The sequence below is a fragment of the Carcharodon carcharias genome, chromosome 14 (assembly GCF_017639515.1).
Source record: "Carcharodon carcharias isolate sCarCar2 chromosome 14, sCarCar2.pri, whole genome shotgun sequence".
Lineage (NCBI taxonomy): Eukaryota > Metazoa > Chordata > Chondrichthyes > Lamniformes > Lamnidae > Carcharodon > Carcharodon carcharias.
In genome coordinates this window covers 137,379,093-137,402,681 of record NC_054480.1, presented here as the reverse complement: position 1 = coordinate 137,402,681, position 23,589 = coordinate 137,379,093, and the positions used below count along the sequence as shown (strand labels likewise).

Sequence of the window (23,589 nt, the reverse complement as noted above, 5' to 3'; positions counted from 1 at the left end):
GTAGGTTTGTGATGGAGTATGGAGGCAATGACATAGTCCAAGACTTTAGGGAGGAAAAGGTTAGAGATAGAAAGATACATTCGTTGATGGTTAAGATTTTATAGATTTTTCTCTGATATCTGTAAACCTCTATGTTTCAGTTATCATTTTTTGACCACTTTACTCCACTTTTCTTCATTCTGAAGCCTTTGAAGGTGGCATACCAAACCCTTGTGGTACCTCAGACAAGTGGTTAATATGGAATAGCACAGATCAGGAGAATACATTTTTTTCTGGATCTTTGGATAAAGCTGGCTGGACTGCATGGAATCTATGACATTAAACACTCAAGCCGTCGGGCCTTGCTGGAACCTCCTGAGGAAACTTGGAGCATCAAACCCAGCAGAGGCTGCACACCCACAATCATCGCAAAAGATGTTGCTGCCAAACTACTGGCCAATTCAAAGGGATCCTTCCACAAACAATGGAAACAGGAGATCAAGAAAAATCTCAGAGAAGCAATGACGAGTTGACCAGAGTCTTCCCCACTGTCAGACGACTTTACCCTCATGGAACTTGATGCTGACCCAGTAACCTTAAAAAAGGGCAATGCTGCTGGGAAAGATGGTATCCCTCTGGACTTCCTGCACCATCTTGGCCCACTGACAAAACAATGGTCACTAGCACTCCTCTCAACTGTGGTGGGGAACAACTACGTTCCCCAAATCTGGCGTGAGGCGATGGTAATAGCCCTTCCAAAACCAGGAAAGCCAGCGGATCACCCTGGGAGATGCAGGTCCACTTCACTGCTCTGTACAACCTATAAGTGCCTGGAGAAGCTCATTCTTTTAAGAATTATCCCTATTACCAACTCATCCCTCCCCCATGAACAGGCTGGTTTTAGGCCCCAATGCAGTTGGCTGTGAACAAGTCCTTGCTATCATCACAAACATTTGGTTATCATTGCAAGCTTAAGACTGGTGCCACTTTCATAGATTTTTCCTCAGTCTACGATCCTGTGTGGAGACATGGACTGATGCTCAAACTGTCCCTGCTGCTGCAGTGTGCCAAACTACTTTGGATGCTGCGGACATTTCTGAGCAACAGAACCTAAGAGACAAGGTCAGCACTCCAAGAACACTCAACAATGGTCTTCCCACAGGGCAGTGTCCTGGCATCAATACTTTTTACCACCTACATAAGCCACACGCCCACCACATCATTGCAAAAATGTATTTACACCAACAAAATTGCCTTGGCAATTCAGGCAAAATTTTTCCAGGGTATGGAAGCCATGCCAAACTCTGTCCTTTCAAAAATGGCTGAATATTTCTGCAAGTGGAGACTGCAACCAAACCCAGCCAAGTCCATCATCTCCCACCTATCTTGGAGTGACCCTTGACTGCTCCATAAACACTACCACTTCCGAAAGACGCAGACATGAGTGAACATCATCTGCAGGCTCGCTGGCCCAAGCTGGGCTGTAAAAACCACCCTCATTCATATTTCTGCCAGAGCTTTGGTTTTCTCAGTGTTTGGGTACTGTGCACCCGTGCAGGCCTCAAGCCATCACACCACACACATTGACACGCAACATCACACAGTAATGAGGATAAGCTCTGGAACCCTGAGATCAACTCCAATTCAGTGGTTACCAGCCCTCTCAAATATTGCCCCTCTCTCCATTCGAGGGGACGCATCAACACACAGAGAAATAACTCATATCAGCAGCAACTTGGACCTCCACATCCATAGCAACTGTCAAGGCCTTCAACTAGCCACGTGGCTGTATGAAACCCCAAACGGACATGAATCGGACATCTCCATGACACTGATGAAACCTAGAGGGAAGCTTGGGCAGAAAATCAAACAAACTCATGGCCATGTGATGTACAAGTGGCACCTCAAAGCCTCAGCTGGCTGTTACTGGGGAAACCCTGACATAATAACATCTTGCCCCTGACTCAAGTTTGAGGGCGACAGCCTGGAGTTGCACTTGATCTCCACCAGGGCATTGGGCTGGTTAGGGAATTTGACATTAAAACTGTGACGACAGCTTCTGGACATAAAGTCACATGAAAGAAGAAAGAAGAAGCAGAATGATGGCTAAAAGGATTAAATTATAAGGATAGGTTGCACAGACCAAGCTCATATTCCCTTGAATTTAGAACATTAAGGCATGATTTCAATGAAGTGTTTGAGATGATCAAAGGAGGGTAGAGAGAAACTACTTCTTCTGGTGGGGAGTTACAAAATATAGGGGCATGATGTAAAAATCAAGCAACATTGCTTCGTACAAAAGATGGTGGAAATTTGGAACTCTCTCCCCCAAAAAGCTATTGGGGCTGGGGGTCAATTGAAAATTATTAAACTGAGATTGGTAGGTTTTTGTTGGACAAGAGTAATAAGGGTTACAAAATTAAAGCAGATCGATAGAGTTACGACACCGTGACCTAACTGAATGGTGGAAAAGGTTAGAGGGGCTGTCCAGCCAAATCCTGTGCCAATGCTCCCATGTGTCAATAGGTGCCAGTTGAGTATTTGGCATAAAGAGCAACAAGGCCCTCCCCATCAGATGCTTCCAACACGCCAGGAGTCTCAGCCCCTCTGCACGTTGCCCTCGAGGTGGCTGTGGTGGGGACAAGGCCGTTGTTCACCTCCTTGTGGATTGTACCTTTGCAAAGAAGGTCTGGAGAGAGATGCAGTGGTTTCTGTCGAGGTTCATCCCAAGCAGCACGGTGACACAGGACTCTGTGCTCTACGGGCTGTTCCCAGGGACACACACAAACATCAACTGCAGCTGGAGGATCATCAACTCGGTGAAAGATGCTCTTTGGTCTGCCCGAAACTTGTTGGTCTTCCAGCGCAAAGAGTTGTCCCCAACCGAGTGTTGCAGACTGGCACATTCCAAAGTCCAGGACTACGTGCTGAGGGACGCACTAAAGCTTGGGGCAGCACCCATAACGGCTCACTGGGGAAAGGTCACTGTCTAAGACCTTTCTGCCAATCTGCACCAAGGGGCTGGATTGAATACTAATTGTATTATAATTGTATTGAAGCACCTCAGAGTGCAACATGATGTATGTTGATAACTCCAGTACCATTGTCTGATTGTCTGCATTGACCATATTGAAATGATTGTAATATTTATTAATTGTATTGATACAACTTGTGATCCAGGTGTAATTGTACTTTTTGTGATGGTGATTTTGAAATGTTTTGTAATGTTCTTCCAGATATTTTATGAATAAAGTATATTTTTCAAAAAAGAAAAATTTGTCGTAGAGGGCAACACAGTCAAGTTATCTCCTGCACACTTTCTAGCTAGAATCACTGGATAGTGATCAGGAGTGGGAAGCCTAGCACAATTTTCCCCCTCTACCTTAGAAGTTTTGTGACCAATTGTAGCGACTCGGATGCCAGTAACCCTGAAAGCACCTAACTCAGCACAGTCCAGCAATCAAACCTCTGATCTTCTGGCCTGAAAGTGTTAGACCCCTCATTAAGAAATTTAAAAGACTTCATGTCTGTTTCAGCCAACTGTCCAGGATACCTAGAAAATAGGCGCCGCAAATTTAACAGTGAGATCAGCATCTGCGCAGGATGCAGGGGATAGGTGAGTAAATTGATTCATCCATCGTTATTGTGGCTACTTGTCCCTTCAGAATCTGGAGCTTGAATGCTTCAAATTCCATCTTTAAGTGTTTCTTTGAGAGATCAAGTTTTCTTTCTAGGAGGCATACGATATATCTGTAAAGAATGATGTTTTCCTCAAAGGTGGGTGCCTATTGTATTTTTGACATAATATATTGACATAACTACAGTGCATAGGTTCACCATTTTCACTAACACCTTTGTCCAAACTAGTAGAGCTATTTCAGTATGTTACTGTCATTTCATCCCAGGTCAACATCAGCCTTAACTTCCTACTAATTCTCCACGGTGCCTAACCGAGCCAGTTAGTCTAGACTTTCCATAGGCTCCAAGAGGAAATTTCCAGAATCCAGTTACAATTATAACTGTATGAATCACATGTGAACTATAACATGTAGGAAATAGTTAATTATCCATCTTCTATTGCAAACAAATCCTCCAGGAAACTATTCATTGTTTTGCAAGGTTATCAGCATTCACGCTATAATAAACTGGAACATTTTGAGACTGAGCGGGCTATTAATATTTCTCTCAACTAAAGTAAACACCCCACAATTCTCCACAATGGCATCACAAAATGGGGCTGTGCTGTTTTAGGAAAAGCAAATGTAAATATCTGTGTCCATCAAGCTGTGGAGCATCAATGATGGTGATGCACTAATGTGCACATGGTGTAACCATAGAATTACATAGACTATACAGCAGAAAAACAGGCTGTTCGGTGAACTTGTCCACGACAGTATTTATGCTCCACTCAAAGCTCCTCCCATTATTCTTTATCTAATCTTATCACTTTAACCTTCTATTTCCTTCTCAAATGCTTCTCCTTAAATGCATCTACACTATTCGCCTCAACTACCTCCAGTGGTAATCGGCTCCACATTGTCATCACTCTTTGGGTAAAGAAGTTTCTTCTGATGATCCCATTTGATTTCTTGGTGATTACTTTGCATTGTTGGCCTCTAGTTTTGCTCTTCTCAACAAGGGGAAACATCCTCTCTGTGTCCACTCTATCAAAAACTTTCAAGGTTACCCTTCAGATTTCTTTTTTCCAGCCTACTCACCCTATCCTGATAAATGTAATCACATAATTCTGATATTAACCCTGTAAATCTTTTTTGCACCCTCTCCAGAGCCTTTTGTAATATGGGAACTAGATCTGTTCACAGTACCCCAAGTGTGGATTAACCAAGGTTCAATACAAATTTAGCATGTCTTCATTATTTTTCAATTTTATCTGTCCAGAAATAAATCTTAGAAATAAATTATGAAGTACTTGCAGTTCTACCCACAGCACAGACACATACAGAATAAACTTTTATCGACTTTAACATGCCTGCTCAGATGAAATCCTATTCCCACAAATACACCAGTATTCCATTTGCCACACCAGCCATTCTGTGGCCTGTCACTATAAGACGATCAATTTAACACCATTTGTGTCAATTTAAGGACAGTCTTGTGTTATGGGCCTAGCACTCTTCGTAGGAACGGAATTAGGAAATCCAAATCCTGTTCATCAAAAACCTTGTGCCAGCAGATTGGAGCTTCCACCCATCAGTTAAAGGGGTGGATTGAAGCTCACAACATAGAGATGAGCAGATTATACAGTTTAAGATCACGACATCAATCGATCTTTACTTTTCTTATGTTTTTTCACTTCATCAGTGTACTGTGCTCCTTAGATTCTTAGATATCCACAATGACTCAACAACTCAAGTTCCAAACTGATCAACAGGGGTAGGAGCCAAGTTGTAAGAGTTAACTAACTATTTATCATGGCTAATGCTGCTTGCCCCCTTCCAGATTTAAATTTCAAAGCCCTAAAGGCATCCTTACCTCTTCTCCTTTACAAAAATCCTAGCTCACTAATGGCATCCACGAGGAGCCACACATTCCATACTATTGAATACTATTAGGAAATGTTTTCTTAAGTAATTATCCAATGCCGTGTTCATGACATTCATTATTACTCAGGATTAAGTCAGGATTTGTTTACTTAATAACCCCAGGACCTGTTCAAACAGGTGATCTTTACTGGAGAACAGAAGCTATAGAATATTACAATGAGTTTCTAGCAGCGCTGTATTTTAAATAATCATTGATTATTGATTTAATGATTAATTGAAGAGTATATCATGACATTATTTCCATTTTTTGGACAAGCTTTCCAAAGCTTGTTGATGGCCTAGGTTCATGAGTTCAGGCAAGTATAAAATGAGATAATTGTGTGTTAGCATTAGAACTGAGAAGACCCAGTCAACAGTGTGTTACGAAGGATGGTCCATGCTGTTGCTTACCCACTGCTACTCTAGGCAGGTTCTTCAACAACAAATGTTTTGGCTGGTAAATATCTGATCCATACTGACACCAGCAAGTGGTGAAGTTTGTCAGAATGACTGGCGGGGTAGTGAGAATCCTCAAGAAAGCTCAGCCCTACTTGTTCAATATTGGTAACTGCAGTGTTCTATGAAGTCTAGATTATCCCTGCAATACACAATCTGTTTAACAGAGTAAACACATTGCATGGTCCTAGCTATAGAAAGTCAGAAGCAGTACAGACCAGAGGACTCAATAGGGATAATTGGACCATACCAGCATTCGTAACACCCGAGAAATGTGGTCTAGCTGTCAGTCCCCTTAAAAACTTTAATTAGAACTAGAATTGTTCTCAGGTAGCTGTTGATTACAGATGAACCATTAATCTTAAATGTTGATGGTCTATTTGTCCACATGAACCATCACAGTCTGGTCATGTACTCACCCACACATCTCCTGCAAGGGTAGCTAGGCACTGAGCAGGTGAGGCCCTGCTCAATTGTCACCCTTCACTACTGTCCAGACAAAATCAGTTAACTGCGCAGCTCTGACCCAAAGTTGCTGCCTTCCTCATCTCTATGGCTGACTGCTACACTGTGCACCTGAGCTATAAGCTAACCACCCAAGGAGGGATCTTTTTTAGAAAATACTAATGAAGGAAAAGATTGCATTTATATAGCACCTTTCACATTCTCAGGATTACCCAAAGTGCTTCACAGCCAATGAGGTGTGGTCACTGTTGTCTTCTAGGTAAACGCAGTAGCCAATTTAGTATTAACCCTATTGAGTCCACTGCAGAAGAGCTGGCCAGTTATTTTCTAAGGATATCGTTTACATCCACCTGAGAAGGCCTCATTAGATTTAATTTCTCATCCAAAGGTCAGGTACCTTTGACAGTGCAGCATTATCCCAGTGCTACACTATGTGCTTAAGTGCTGGGCAGCGTTTGAATCTCTACCCTCAACCCCAGAGGGAAGAGTATTACCACTGCGTAGAGGCTGAGGGCCAGTCAACCCTCTGCGGCCATGCAAATAGGGAAAGGAAAGATCAAACACGATCTCCAGGAGAAAGGGGATTACTAGTTTGAGACGTGTAAACATCATTCCACCCCATTTTGAAGTCATACATTCTTTCCTTTATCTTCGATACCTGTGGCATTTTGGGAATGAGTAGAGCTGATCAGTTAAGGATTCTCTGCCGTATAGGCTAAGGAGCTGGGCAATGCAATACTAGTGAAAGGGCGCAATTTTGGCGAGTTGAGATAGACACTTTCCTTGACAAACGGAAAGCGCACATAGAAAATTAGAATGGGGGAAAAAATTTGTTGCAGAGGGAGGCAGCTGGACATCTGATTTTTAATATTCTGCAGATAAATAAGTGGCGGGGTAGCCCGCCCCGCAGTCAGTCATGAACTATTTTTCAAAAGGCCACAAAATTAGACTTTGCACTGGATTTTTAAAGGTGTTGCTCAGCAGGTCACAGAATGCAAGATCAATAATGCCTACATTTGGAGAAACTTGCAGTCGCTTTCCTTCCAAGTTTTGTTTTTTTTTGTTAAACGAAAAGCGACGAATTTTGTCTTGCGGGATCAGCAGTGTCACCTCACGGTCTGACCGTTCCTCCCCCCCCCCAAAAAAAGCCCGTTCTCGCTCGGGAAGGAACCTGTACCCCTGCCAAGGTCTTGGGAGCGACTCCCAGCCCTGACGTCAGATGTCTTCCCCCACATTTGGATCGGAACAAGAGCGAACTGAAGGTTCATTAATTAATTCATTAATCACTCTCTCTCTCTCTTTCTCTTTCTCTCCTTTTTTTGGTGCGACGGGAGGGGGGTGAGAGAACAAAGCAAAAAAGTTCCTTGTTGCGAGGAGACAGCAGCGGGAATTGGTCCTGTTCCGCCCCGATGTGTGAGTTTCAGCCCCCCGAGCCGTGAAACTGACCAGCGCAGGAGACCAGGAAGAACGGAGTCAACAGGAAAAGTCCAAACTTTAGCCTGTTGTGGGATTGCAGATCGAGACAGGTACTTAGATTCCGGAAGAACTCGAAATTCAGGTCGCTGGCACCTCGTTGTTGTTATTGTTGTTGTTGCTGCTGCTGCTGTTGTAAAAGTTTAAAAAGTTATGACTCCTTTAAGACTCTTGTTTTCTTAAATACCTGCATCGAAACAGCTGCAGAAAGGCCGAGGAGAGTTGAAAACCTTTCCGTCGCGAGATGTTCGAGAAAAGAAACATTTTCGTCTTGGTGGATGTGCTGTGTGTGATTGTGGGTAAGTGTCCCTGTTCCTGAGCTACTTTTTGTCTGTGTGTGTCTCCAACGCTTTGCAACTTTGTTTCTACCGAGAAGTTTTGCTGATAACTTCTGAAACCCCCCCTTATCTGCGGAGAGCATGTCATCTTTACCGCCCTCGACGCTCCTGCATGTGTTTTTTTTCCGCTTTACAATGTTTAAACGTGATTTAAAATTGAGGATTGGGCCGGTTGTGGGCGCTCTGTGTAAGGGTTCAGGGAGAGAGAGAGAGCTGGGCAGCTGAGGTGATGAACGCAAAGTGCTCCCGACTCCCATCCTGCCCTTACAACAGGAGGGGGTACAGAATAGGCGGAATGTCTCCACATGTGTCATTTAAAGGTACATTCACACGGAGGAGTGCTTGCTCAGCTCCCGCGGTGCTGCTGCCGCCTTCAGCACTGCTGCACAATATGAAAGATTTAACCCAGTGTGGGGAAATAAAACCTCGTGTGTTGTAAACTGGATTTTCTCACTTTCAGCTGTGACAATTTGAAACATGCGGGTGGTGTGGGGGAGGGGGTTAGCTGTTAGGTTACTGGCTTTAAGTTGTTTTAACGCTGCTGATACTTTCAAGTATTAATATGTACGTTGTAATACATTATGGTAACGACTACTCCATTGGCTGCCAAGCGCTTTGACTTGGCCTGAGGATGTGACAGGTGCTAGACAAATGTGCTTAGTGTCCATGAACTCAGGCATTTTGATCACTAATATATAAAGAGAAAAATACTGGGCATACTCAGCAGATCTGGCAGCATCTATGGAGAGAGAAAAATATTTAACGTTTCAAATCTGCTTCACCAGATCTGGTTCACTTGCTTGGATGATAGATTTATGGACTTGGGTGTTGAGGGGGGCTGGGTGGTGTGAACCAGATCTAGGACCCTTTCACCAGGAGCTGGTAGGCAGACTGCACAAACCCCTGGACTGAGCTAGTGTGGTAATGTCAGCTGAAGCAGTGTTCGAAATTCACAGGTGTCCCTCAGAGTATCCCCCTTCTCCGATGCCTCTTAAATGACTAAAGGCACCCTCAAAAAGAGGCCAAGGTATTCCTACCTAGTAAGGGAGGTTTTCCATTTTACACATTCATTCTTGAAATATGGATCTTGACAACATGACTAGCTTTTATTGCCCATCCCTATTTTCCCTTCTCAAGCTTGTGATGAACTATTCCTTGAATTGCTGCAGAGCACATGGTGAAGGTACACTCACAATACTGTTAAGTTGGGAGCTGCAGGACTTTGACCCAGCAATGACCTAGGAATGGAAAAGTTGGAATAGTCGGTGACTTTGGGTGCAAGTGCCATTGGTGGCGTTCCCATGTACCTGCAACCCTTATCCTTCTAAGTGGTAGAGATCATGAGTTTGGGAGATACTGTTGGAATAACCTTGGTGAGTGGTTGTGAGCACCTATAGTTGTGTACTTTTTTTTACTCATTTATGGGATGTGGGCATCACTGGCTAGGCCAACATTTATTACCCATCCTTATTTGCCCTTGGGAAGGCGCTGGTGAGCTCCCTTCTTGAACCGCTGCAGTCCATGTGGTGTGGGTGCACCCACAGCACCGTTAGGGAGGGAGTTCCAGGATTTTGAACTAGCGAAGGAACAGCAATATATTTCCAAATCAGGATGGTGAGTGACTTGGAGGGGAAGTTTCAGGTGGTGGTGTTCCCATGTATCCCATGCTGGTATCAATGACATTGATAGGACTAGAAAGGAGATCCTGGTAAAAGAATTTGAACAGTTAGGAGCTAAATTGAAAAGCAGAACCTCCAAGGTAATAATCTCAAGATTGCTACCTGATCCACGGGCAAACTGGCACAAGGTAAATAAAGTCAAGGAGTTAAATGCATGGCTCAAAAATTGGTGTGGGAGGATTGGGTTTCAGTTAATGGAGAACTGGCATCAGTACTGGGGTATAAGGGAGCTGTTCCAGTGGGATGGGCTTCACTTGAGCCAGTGTCCTGGCGAACTGAATAACTAGGGCTATAGAGAAGGCTTTAAACAAAATAAAGGGGGTGGGGGAGGGTTCTGGAGAGGGGATACTTAGGCTTACAAAGCAAAAGGGTATGGCAGCCTTGCTGGGCAGCTATGTAGGTAATGATACCCAGAATGTGACAGGAAGGGTCAGAGTGTACAAACATAAAAAAAAACAGCAGCAAATAGGATCAAAGGGGGAAAATTGTAAAAAGGCAAAATTAATGGCTCTTAAATGCATGTAGTATTCGGAACAAAATGGTTACAAAGAGATCAAAGTTGGGAAATAAATATTCAGGGGTATGTGACTTTTCGAAAGGACAGGCAGGAAGGAAAGGGTGGTGGGGTAGCTTTGTTAGTATGGGATGGAATAAGTACGATAGCAAGACAGGATCTTGGATCAGAAGATGTGGAATCCATATGGGTGGAGGTAAGAAATAACAAGGGGAAGAAGACACTTGTCCATAGGCCCCAAACAGTGGCTATACTGTAGGACAGAGACTAAATCAGGAGATAATGAGGGCATATAAAAAAGGCAGTACATTAATCATGGGTGATTTTAATCTTCATGTGGATTGGGAAAATCAAATTGGCAGAGGTAGCCACGATCAAGAATTCCTGGAGTGTACTCAGAACAGTTTCCTAGAACAATATGTTCTGGATCCAACCAGGGATCACACTATTTTCGATCTGGTAATGTGTTATGATGCAGGTTTAATAAATGATATCAGAGTAAAAGATACCCTAGGAAACAGTGACCATAATATTGTAGAATTTAGCATTCAGTTTTAGAATGAGAAACTTGGGTTGGAAACAACTGTGCTAAACTTAAGTAAGTGTAATTACAAAGGAATGAGGGCAGAGTTGGCTGGAGTGGATTGGGATAGGATTTTAGCAGAAAAAATGGTTGATGAACAAGAAAATAGTTCATGACTCACAACAAAGGTATATCCCAGTGAGGAAGAAGGATTGAAGGAAGGGGTTAACCAACCATGGTTAACCAAGGAAGTTAAGGATAGTATCAAATTAAAAGAAAAGACATACAATGTGGCAAAGATTAGTGGCAAACCAGAGGATTGAGAAAGTTTTAAAAAAAACAACAAAAAATGGCCAAAAAAAATAATAAAGAGGGAGAAAATAAACTTTGAGGGTAAACTAACAAGTAATATAAAAATGGATAGTAAGAGCTTCTTTAAATATATAAAAAGGAAGAGAGAGGCCAAAGTGAACATGGGCCCCTTAGGGAATGAGGCTGGGGCAATGATACTGGGGAATCAGGAAATGGCAGAGGAGTTGAATAAATACTTTGCTTCAGTCTTCATGGTAGAAGACACTAATAGCATTCTAATATTAAATAATCAAGGAGCAAAAGAAGGGGAGTAAATAAATACAATAACTATCACTGTCGAAAAAGTACTAGGGAAACTAATGGGGCTAAAGGCCAATAAGGCTCCTGCACCTGATGAGTTGCATCCTAGGATATTAAAGGAAGTAGCTACAGAGATAATGGATGCACTGGTAGTAATCTTCCAAGAATCCTTAGATTCTGGAAAAGTCCCAGAGGATTGGAAAACTGCCAATGTAATGCTCTTGTTCAAAAAGGGAGGGAAACAAACAAACAGGTAACTATAGGCCAGTTAGCTTAAAATCTGTCATTAGGAAAATGTTAAGAGTTTATTATAAAGGGTGTAATAGCTGAGCATTTAGAATTACATAATCTAATAAAACAGAGTCAACATGGCTTCATGAAGGGGAAATCGTGCTTGACAAATTTATTAGAATTCTTTGAGGAGGTAACAAGTAGGTTAGATAAAGGGGAACCGGTAGATGGAGTAATATATTTAGATTTCCAAAAGGCGTTTGATAAGGTACGCGTGTAAGGCTACTTAATAAGAGGCCATGGTGTTGGGGGTATTATATTAGCATGGAAAGAGGATTGGCTAGCTAAAAGAAGACAGAGAGTTGGGATAAGGGGGGCATTTTCAGGATGGCAACTTGAAGTGGAGTACCGCAGGGATCAGTGTTGGGGTCTCAATTATTTACGATGTGTATTAATGACTTAGATGAGGGAAGTGAATGCACTACCGCCAAATTTGCGGATGATTCAAAAATAGGTGGAAAGGCAAGTGGTGAGGATGACACAAGGAGTCTACAGAGGGATATAGACAGGTTAAGTGAGTGGGCAAAAAAGTGGTAGATGGAGTATAATGTGGGAAGATGTGAAGTTATGCATTTTGGCAGGAAGAATAGAGGAGCTGAATATTATTTAAATGGAGAAAGACTGCAGAAGGCTGCAGCACAGAGGGATTTGGGAGTCCTTGTGGATTCATGCAAAAAAAGCTAACACAAGTTCAGCAGTTATTAGGGAAGGCAAATGGAATGTTGATCTTTATTTCAAAGGGAATGGAGTATAAAAATAGGGAAGACTTGCTAAAACTATACAAGTTACTAGTTAGACCACACCTAGAATACTGTGAACAGTTTTGGTCCCCTTATCTAAGGAAAGATATACTGGCATTGGAGGCAGTCCAGAGAAGGTTCACCTAGGTTGATTCTGAGTATGGAGGAATTTTCTTATGAGGAGAGGTTGAGTAGGTTGGGCCTGTACTCGTTGGAGTTTAGAAGAATGAGAGGTAACCTTATTGAAACATATAAGGTTCTTAGGGGGCTTGACAGGTAGATGCTGAGAGGTTGTTTCCCCTTGTGGGAGAGTCTAGGACCAGAGGGCATAATCTCAGAGTAAGGGGGCACCCATTTAAAATAAAGATGAAGAGGAATTTCATCTAAGGATAGTTAATCTGTGGAATTCTTTATCGCAGAGAGCTGTAGAAGCTGGACCATTGAGTATATTCAAACAGAGATAGACAGATTTTTAATCAGTAAGGGAATCAAGGGTTATGTGGAAAAGGCAGGAAAATGGAATTGAGGATTATCAGATCAGCCATGATCTCATTGAATGATGGAGCAGACCTGATTGGCCAAATGGCCTACTTCTGCTCCTACAACTCATGGTCCTATATGCTGCCTTTGTCCTTCTAGATGGTCGTTGGTTTGGAAGGTTCTGCCTAAGGAGCCTTGGTGAGTTTCTGCAGGGCATTTTGTAGATGGTACAATTGCTGCCACTTTTTGTCGGTGGTGGAGAGAGTGAATGTTTGTGGAATGGGTTCCAATCAAGCGAGCTGCTTTGTCCTGGTTGGTGGCAAGCTTCTTGAGTGTTGTTGAAGCTGCACCATCCAGGCAAGTGGAAAGTATTCCATCACACTCCTCACTTATGCCTTGTAGATAGTGGACAGGATTTGGAGAGTCAGGGGGTGAGTTTCTCGTTGCAGGATCCCTAGCTTCTGATCTGCTCTTGTGGCCACAGTATTTATGTGGCTAGTCCAGTTCAGTTTCTATTCAATGGTAACCCCCTGAATATTTGTAGTGGGGGATTTAGTGATGTTAATGCCATTGAATGTCAAAGGTTGAAGGTTAGATTCTCTTTTGTTGGAAATGGCCATTGCCTGGTACTTGTGTGGCCCAAATGTTACTTGCTACTTGTTAACCCAAGCCTGGATATTGTCCAGGTCTTGCTGCATTTGGACATGGACTGCTTCAGTATCTGAGGAGCCGCGAATAGTGTTGAACATTGTGCAATCATCAAGGAACATCCCCATTTCCTTCCATCGTATGGTCAGTGATGTCCTGAAACTGAGATGACTGACCTTCAACAATCACAACCATCTTCCTTTGTGCTAGGTTTGACTCCAACCAGTGGAGACTTTTTCCCCTGATTCCCATTGACTCCAGTTTTGTTAGGGCTCCTTGATGCTACACTTGGTCAAATGCTGCCTTGATGTCAAGAGCAGTCACTGTCACTTCACCTCACCTCTGGAGTTCAGCTCTTTTGTCCATGTTTGAACTAAGGTTGTAATGAGGTCAGGAGCTGAGTGGCCCTGACTGATTTCAAACTGAGCATCAGTGAGCAGGTTATTGTTAAGCAAGTGTCATTTGACAGCACCGTTGATGACCACTTCCATCACTTTACTGATGATCGAGAGTAGACTGATAATTGGCAATTGGCCGGGTTGGATTTGTCCTGCTTTTTGTGTACAGGACATACCTGGGCAATTTTCCCCATTGGCGGGTAGGTGCCAATGTTGTAGCTATGCTGGGACAACTTGGCTACTATTTGCCAGAATATTGTCAGGGCTCATAGTCTTTGCAGTATCTAGTGCCTTGAGCCTTTTCTTAAAGCAAATATGAATTGGCTGAAGACTGGTATCTGTGGTGCTGGGGACCTCCGGGGATGCTGCAAGCACAGTCTGCTAGTGGCAAATGAACTGCCGATCAAGGGGGCTACTTTGCTGTGAATGGTTCTGAACCCCTTGAGTGCTGTTACAGCTGCAGCCACTCGGACAAGTATTCCATTCCAGGCAGTGTATTCTACCACGTATCTGACTTTTGCCTTTTTAATTTAGTCTATTTTTCTTCTGTGGCATTTTGGATTTTTGCCTGAAGCTGCAGTAGATCAGCCAATAATATATACTTAACAATGGCCACAACTATTTAAACATGTTTTCAATAATATTGATGTAATAATATTGGGAACAGGATTGCAATCCCATCTTCAATGCCTAGCCAATGACATTAATCTAAGAGTGCACCATATTTTCTGCCCTTTGAATATAAATTTTAATGAAAATATGGCTCCGGGCCTAGAGAGTTAGATTTGAATCTCATGATCTTGGCGTTTATAAGATGTCCAAATAAACCTACGGTTGGCCATCTCTCCAATTGCTGATGAGTACAGAATCACAGGTCAAAATGGCCCACAAATTGGCAAGTTCATCCACTGGGAGTGGAAAAACTTAGATTTGTTGGAGGGGGGGGTGGGTCAAGATTTACAAACATAGCAAATAGGACCAGAATCAGGCCTTTCAGCTCCTCGAGCTTGCTCCACCATTGAATAAGATCGTGGCTGATCTGTTTGTGTTTTGAGCTCTATATTCCCATCTACCCATGATAACCTTTGATTCCCTTCCTAATAAGAATCTATCTACCTCTGCCTTAAAAATATTCAAGGACCCCACCTCCACTGCCTTCTGAGGCAGAGAGTTCCAAAGTCACGCAACGCTCTGAGAAAAAAATTCTCCTTGTCTCTATCCTATTAAGGGCGACCCCTAATTTCAAAACAGTGTCCCTAGAGATTTGAGGTTAATGGTACATTTCTGGTGAACCTAAATCTTTCAGTTGGTTGTGCTAGACCTAAGCCTGCTGGAAATAGAAAAATCTATCATGACTAACATTGATGCGTTTTGCACGAAATGATTTGGTGGGTGGGGTGGTTAGCAGGTATTCCATCTGCTTCAAGAGACTGCCTTCACTGTCCAGTAACCTCCCAGAAGTATCTCCTAACAGTAAGAGACAATCTGATTCAATTAACTACTGTAGAGCTACAGGTCAAAATGGCCACAAATTCCCAGTTTCATCTACAAAGACTAGCAATGGAAACATTGAATTGCCGGTGCAGTAGGGGTTGAGATGGGGATGTCTGGGTGAGTGGGTGCTAGCAGTGGTAATGATACAGCTAGCTGACTGCCAGAGGATTGGGTGATACATGGTTTGCTAGAAGTGGAAGGAGATTTGTGGTCCCCTATCTGAACTGTTTTACATAGCACAGCTAGAATATCTATTCGTGCTCAGAGGCTGCCTTCTTCCTTGAGTATTCACAGCAGGATTTTTCTCAGTTGACCCTTTACAGGGGTTAATCTATGGCCATATGGTCTAATTACTTTGGTCTAAGGCAATAATTGCCCACTTAACATCCCAATGTGCTTCGCAGGAGCATTATGAAAACAACATATGACATTGAGCCTCATAAGCAGATATCAGGTCAGATGACCAAAAGCTTGGTCAAAGAGATAGGTTTTAAGAAATATCTTAATGGAAAAAATGAGACAGAGAAAAGTAGGAAGGGAATTCCAGACCTTATGAACTAGGCAACTGAAGGCATGGCCACCAATGGTGGAGCAGTTATAATTGGGGAATGCGCAAGAGGCCAGAATTAGAGGAGCACAGATATCTTGGAGGGTTAGAGGAGATTAGAGATAGGAAGGGACAAGAAGGGATTTGAAAACAAGAGTGAGAATTTTAAAATTACTACTCCTTCCTTTTCCCAAGAGTTCCAGAGGAGCCATGCTTCAGGTTCATGTTGGTAAAATTGTTTGTAGCAGGAGGTCAGGCTCATGGTGCTAATTTGTGGTCACAGCCACTTGTGGTCTAATTCTCATGAAACCACAGGCACTGTAAATGGGGAGGTTTCACCAACAAGATCAAACCCCAAATTTTCATGGCAACTTTCTAAATTACTCTAAACTGGATATGAATCAATTTAGCGACTGCTCATTGTGCCAATCTGCTTGTATTTCCTTCTGTGATACAGAAGTCATGTAATTTTTGGGCGACTTGCATATAGGGGCATATTATTGAACATGTACAGTGGTCTGACATTTTATCCGAAGTGTGGGCTTCAGAATATGAACTTGTAGCTCAGAGCAGCCCTTCATAACTGAGAAATATTTGACACAAGTTGAGATGATACGGAAACCATTTTGGAGTGGCACAAGCCCCTGAAAAGATTCGAAATAGAAAATAGTGCAAACCAACAGCAAGTTAGTCAGCATCTGATGCTTTAATAACATAACTACTGGTTTCAGCAAGGCAGTTCCCATGTTTATACTGCCTGGCTTGAACAGCAATTCTTCAGACCAGTAGAAGGCACTTCAACGTGTCTAGCTACAGGTTTGTACAGTTCTCCTGTCCCAGCAATTAAATGTATATACTCTGAACTTTTAGTTTAACACCTAAGTGAACTTCAGAAGTGCCACGGGAGCTTAAGGCACCTTTCAATCCTTTTTAAACTAGATTTGATATTGTGGCATTGTACTACATACAATATTAATAGCTCAACTTTCTCTACTGGGCTGCTGCTGTTTCACTTCAAACTCAAATAGGGATCTGATTCCTGAGTTATACTGAAAGTTTAACATCTCTTCAAAGCTGAAATTGCTTCATATGAATGAAAAAGTTGCAGTATAGAAGCATCCTGGAAGATGAGAAAAGATTGACTTTTTGCTGCAGCCCTTCACTTTCTCTATCAGACTTTTGGCATTCAACTCTTTGCATTCAGCATTTTACTTCAGAGTTCCTATTTTTCATTTTATCCTGTCTAAGGGCTTATGGTCCTATCTAGTTATTTTTGACCCTTGTAAAGACTAGGTAGGTGATCTTGTGGCGCAGTGGGTAGCATCCCTGCCTCTGAGCCAGAAGCTTCAGGTTCAAGACCCACTCCAGGTCTCGGCAGCCCAGGAAGGTGAGTTCATAACACGGCCAAGCAGGTTGAGTATCCACTTGTAAATCTTTCCAATGTACACCAATGGCAGGCACTAACAGGGGGAGAGGTTCTGTGTCAGCTATGTGATGCAAAGAAATTAGAACTTCTACCATCATTATTCATAGCTCCAGGCTACACCACGCATGTAAAAGTGTATGTTGCCAGAGCAACTCCTGACTCCTTGGGGAGTCTGCTTGGTTGGCTGGATGGCTGGTGTGGATCAGATTAGTGCCTACAGCACAGGGTTCAATCCCTGTACCAGCTGGGGTGGATTTGGGACCTGCCTCCTTGTCCTGTCTGTGGTGAAGACTGCGATGCTGTGGGTCAGACCTACCATCAGGCGGAGAACTCAAGAAGAAGAAGAAAGACTAGTTGTATGAACATGTCTTTGACCATGAGTTGCTATCATAATGTCTCTCAAAAGACAAATTCATGGGGAAGTTACGTGACTATAGTATTGAGAATAAAGGGCTACCTTCAACATTCATTCACTTTGAAGAGTTTATTTTTTCTTTTTTGAACAAGGAAAAATAATTGACTGTCACTCTTACTTGTTTTTAGGCCAAAATAATTCAACATAATAAAGCATGTTCACAATGACACTGTGGGTTAATGGGCACCAAGAAGCTGCACCAAGCAACTTTATAATGGTGACAATGCCCCTTTAATGTAACTCATCCCAATTAAACATGACTCTGTTATTGTCAGCATGCACTATACTAGGCCATAGAGCAAATAACACCGCATCAAGCTTATATTTCTTTTCTCAGTTTTTGGCATAATGATTGGAGTATGTACTAGTTTCCTATATCACAACAGTATCTACGTCTTTGACAGCAATTCGGGATGTTCAGTGGTCATGAAAAGCATTACACACATGCACATCTTTTTTTCTTTCTGATTGTTTTGTGAAAAGCTGATTTCCTTCCTCTCTCCTTAATGATAGTAATATTTTCTTTGTAGGTGCCCATATGTTTCAGATTGGCAGTTCTGCCAGAGTGACACAGAGCTATGCCTAGATGTAGAAGGTCCTAAACTCGATTTCCAGCTGTGCTGAGCTAACTGATTCTAACCAGGGCAGTAGTTTGAGTGTTGGAACTGGCCACATCGCCCTGGTTATGCTGACATCCACTCTCTGGGCCTGCGTGAAGAGCAGCCAATTAGCTGAGGTACAGAAAAATGGCCAGTGCCCATGGAACTGTTCCCCTAGATGAGTCAGCACATCAGCAAGAAATTTAATCACTGGTTGGCAGTCCACATCCCCTGTGTTTCATTCTTGGAGCAAGTTTGACTGATTAAGTTTGTGACTTTTTTAACAGCTGCCTGGCACAGAGAGCATTTGTGAATAAGCAGAAGGGATAGGTCTGCAAGTCCATAATTTTTTAACAATAATTAGTATTTGTTGTTGAAGAGTGAAAGTAACTTTATTAGGACACTTATGTACTCTGATATCCAGATAGATCAGGAATGGTGAGGAGCTTGGGATTGCATTGAAATGTTAAACAGGTTCTCCTTTGACTTCAGGGTTCAAAATTTTTTAGACTGTCGGCTTGTTTAGCCTCTGAGCCACTACTAAATAGTTTGCTTCTGCATAAGTGTTTGCTGTTTCTCCCTTTCAAGAAATTCAATGCTGAAGAAGGAAGCACTTCTCATTTAATTGTCAGTGTCCACATTGATTGGTGCACCAAAAGAAACACTCTGTGCCAATGATCGATTTCCATCTGTAATGCTTGCTCTGAACAAGGTTGCAGATTGAAGCAGGTTTAAGGCTGTGAATTCCTGCCCATTAGGAGATTGTTTCTTCTCCACCCTTGCTGAAACAACTTTAGATCAGGAACTCACTGGATGGAGCTGCAATTATAAGTTCATTATCCTTCCCCTTCCTCTCTTCACCACCCCCACCCCCTCAAAAAAAATTCATTGAGGCAAAATAAGTTGGACATTTCAAAAGTGAAATTGATAGATTTTTGTTAGGCAAGGGTATTAAGGTTTGTAGATGGAGTTAAGAAACAGATTAGCCATGATCTAATTAAATGGTGGGACAGACCAAAGAGGCTAGATGGCAACAGTCCTGTTTTTATGTTCATGGCTGTCCATCCTTTCATACATTTGCCCAGGTTGTAACTTTGCTGCCAACTGTAGTTACTGCCTATGTTTCCCGACATTAAAATTGATTGTTCAGCCATGTTCTTGGTAGGGCGGGGAGCTGACAGAAGAAATAGAATACAATATTGCCATTGTCAGCTGCTATATATTCTTTTATGAATTGGGTGTCTATGCAAGATAATTTGAGGTGTAGCCTCAATTGCTGCTTCTGTAGGCAGAGCTGGAGTGCTGCTTTTCTAACCAATATCTAGGCAAATGATAGTGAGACCTGGGGATCCTTCTAGAGAACGCTTACTCTGTACATTGACTAGTGTCACATAAATTCTCCCTGTCCCCAAAAGTGAACTTACTAACGTGGAGTAACGATTTACAGTCAAAGAACAAAAAAACATGGGAATACGGATTATTAACATGTATTGCTTAATTTATAAAGCAGCAAGCACAAAAGTTTTCTCTTTTTTTTTGAAACTCAGCTTTAACTTCCAGGCAGGAACATGGCAGTTATTTTAATGGCCGGGTTCTCAATAGCCTCCCGCTTGCTGGTTCCAGACCGAAGCGGCCAGGAAGTTGGCTGGGTAACCACGTCCCACCATTTCAGATCAGGTGGCAGGAGGTTCCTGTCAGTAGCCTGACTTTGTGGTCCTTATGCAAGCACAAGGGGTGCCCTCCGTGGAGGAAGTCACAGTTAGCGGGAGAAGCCTGGGGCAGGGGAGGCCAAACGTTTCCTTGAGAAATTCCTGGAGGTGTATTCCTGCACCTACTGCCTCACAAGTAAACCTTTTTTAAATTAAAAAAAAAATGTTTTTAAACTTACTTTGCTGGACAGCATCTGGTCCTGGCTGCTGTTGCTGTTGGATTTTCCCTGACAGGGAAGAGACCATCACTCCACTGATTAGCCCTCAGGTTAAAATGGCAGGTCAGGGTGTCATCAAAGCTTGATCAGCATATTGAAAGGGGACTTGGCCTGCTTAGGTTGGGTGTCCTTGCTGCCTGCCATTTGGAATTGCAATAAACCAGCTCAGGGCAAGAAAGAAGTGGGTAACAACAGTATCCATGTTAACTGCCTCTCCTGGCTGCAAAAACCAGGTTGGAGAATTTAAAATCAAGCCCCGCTTTCTATATATCCACAATATTACCTTTCTAACATAATCTTTATATTGAGCCAATATTTTCTTTGCAAGAAAAAAGATTTCTGTGTATTAACATTTTATTGGCTCCCTCCCATAAGAAGTGATATAAAGTTTCCTTCATTGCATTACAATATTTGCATGACTCTGAAAGAAACATATCTCTCTCACTGAGACATACAGGCGGTTTGATGCACAGTGTCAATTCTTCACATTATTACTCACTCCCTTTTGATCATTCTGCTGTTCAGTAATGTGGTAGTTCTGCTGGAATAAGCAAAATTGCAATACCTCCATCCTGTGAGATGTCTGGGCATGTGAGGCGCGCTGGTACTTAAGTAACTTGAACTTTGATTCGAACAGGAACAGATCATTGTGCAGGTTTAAGCAGGAAGGAATTGGTGAAACTTTAGCTGTGATTTGCTTAAGGAAGTCAAGGATGTATTTGTCACTGTACCGATGGAGCTGATTTAGATTTCTTGCATAGGCAATATTTTTTTTTTGAAATATAAAAGATACTTTTTACGGACAGTGGATGATGGGCCACTGAATCACATGTACGAGTGTGTCGCTGTGTTTTTTGCTCTCAACTTAGGTGGTGTTCTATACTCAAATTGTTAAGATCAGTCCAATGCAACCTTTAAGAAAGTACTTGATTTTCCAAGTCTCTGCAAATCTGTATTTCAGAACCAGCAAAATACTTTCGACATGTTCTACACTGTTGTAATATATGAAAACATGATAGCCTATTGGTGTTCAAAAAAGTCCCATTAACAGCAATCGGATAAATGATCAGCTAATTTGTTTTGTTGGTTGAGGGTTAAATATTGGGCAGGACACTGGGAGAACTCATCTTCTACATCCATCTGAGAGAGCAGTTGGAGCCATTCATTGAACATCCAGAAGATGGCCCCTCCAATGGTGCAGTATTCCCTTGGTATTGCAGTGGAGTGTCAGTGTAGATTAACAAGTCGTAGGACTGCAGCATGAAGCCATGACATTCTCACTCTTGAAGTGAGGGAGCTACAGATGTGGAACCTTTTTGATAGGGTCCAAGAAAGTGTCCTGTGTGTGCAACCATCTTGCATTAACACAGTGAACGCGTTCCTGCCTCTGTGTAGGTTGGTTTTCAAAAGGAAAAATTATTGGATTAGCATTTACTTTTCCTTTCTGTGTGTCCAAATAAAAAAAAATCCACTGAGTCTGTCATCAAGCCACTAAAGTGTAACAATCAGTTTGCTTGCTATGTGTCATACTGGAAATATGCTTGACACGCCTGACTGAATTATGACATTTGATAGAGAGAGGTCAGATTACTGGCAACACATCAAAGGCCAACAAAAGCGTTTCCCATGTTAATCGCGATCAGTTCTATATTGGCTTGATTATGGAGTAGCAGGCCTGCAAGTATATAGCTACCCCACAAGCAACAATGTGATAATGATCAGACAGTGTTTATGATGTTAGTTAAGGGGTAATTATTGGCCAGGTCATCCGGTAAAATGCCCCTGTTCCTCTTCAAAATAGTGCCGTGGGATCCCCTGTGTTCACCTAAGAGGGTAGACAGGGCCTTGGTTTAACATCTGAAAGGCAGTACCATCAACAATGCAGCACTCCCTTGGTACTAACCTTCCAACTCGAGGGGTGGAAGGGCTACCCAATAAGTCACTGCTGATGATGTTTTAGTGGTGTAGCAAGATCTTTGAAATTTTTTCTTTAAAAGTCTTGAATAGATCTTGTGAGTATGCTTTTTAAATCAAAGGCGTCATAATCCTGGCTATTTGAACAGGCAATGCTCTGGTCTATATCCAGTGCTGGCAGCAATACCAGAGCTGTCAATTGCGACTGTACAATTCTTTCCTGTTCTGCCAACTTAGTGCCTCTTCTTTAATGAATTGGACAAGGTTAGTAACTTTTCTGTTGGAAATTGTGGCTTAGATAATTCTGCCAAGGATCCAATTATCTTGCCAAAAAAGACAAAGTGTGTTTTCTTTTAATAAAGCAACTAAAGAAATATGTTTAATTCGACTTCTGAAACGCAGGTAAAACGTGTTCCAAAAAGAATGGCAGCTAAGTTACTCCAGGCTGCAGTCTCCTCACAATGACCAGCTCAGAAATTGCCTTGTATTTTGGGAAAAGGTCACCTTTTGGTAGTAATAGTACATATTGCAAGACAACCCTAAGGTAACAGGGATACAGATTGCCGGAAGAACCAGAGGCAACATGAGGATGTATTTACTTACACAGCAAGTTATGATGATCTGGAATGGACTGCCTGAGAGGGTGATGGAAGCAGATTCAATAGTCACTTTCAAAAGGGAATCCGATAAATACTTGGAGGGAAACAAATGTACTGGGTTATGGGGAAAGAGAAGGGGAGTGGGAGCAATTGGATAATTCTTACTTAAGAACCAATGCAGGCAAGATGGGCCGAATGGGTGTCCTTCCGCGCTATGTTATTCCGTGATCCTCTGAACACATTTTCAGAGTTGGGAGGGGCGTCCCATTTTTAAATGTATGAAACAGATTTTAAGAGATTAAGGAATTTGGAAAAAATATTTTTTGTTCGTTTGAATTCTTCAACTGATCCGCGGAAAACGTGAGGGAAGATTGGCCAAAAAAAAAAATTCTGATGTCAAAAAAGGATCGCCCTTGTCCCGGGGGTTGGAATGAACTCAACATCCTGTTCATAGAACTGCTACACCTATTAAAAAGCTGCAAAGGATTACCTGCACCCCTTTATGAAAAGATTTCTTGCCTGAATCAAT

The 23,589-nt window shown here is 42.4% G+C and overlaps 1 protein-coding gene across 3 annotated transcripts in view; it reads left to right on the top strand.

Annotated features, from left to right (window-relative positions):
- Positions 1-6,776: 6,776 nt before the first annotated feature.
- The window catches only part of plpp2a (phospholipid phosphatase 2a), an 86,969-nt gene continuing 70,156 nt past the window's right edge, over positions 6,777-23,589 (top strand). Inside the window, exons 1-2 of one of the 3 annotated variants that reach the window (XM_041204184.1) lie at positions 6,777-7,705; positions 8,118-8,215. In XM_041204184.1, the coding sequence (XP_041060118.1) occupies positions 8,161-8,215 (55 nt within the window). In that variant the 5' untranslated portion in view covers positions 6,777-7,705; positions 8,118-8,160. Of the gene's footprint in view, positions 7,970-8,117; positions 8,216-8,450; positions 8,575-23,589 lie in introns of those variants that run through there. The other 2 variants (XM_041204183.1, XM_041204182.1) reach the window with 2 other exon arrangements.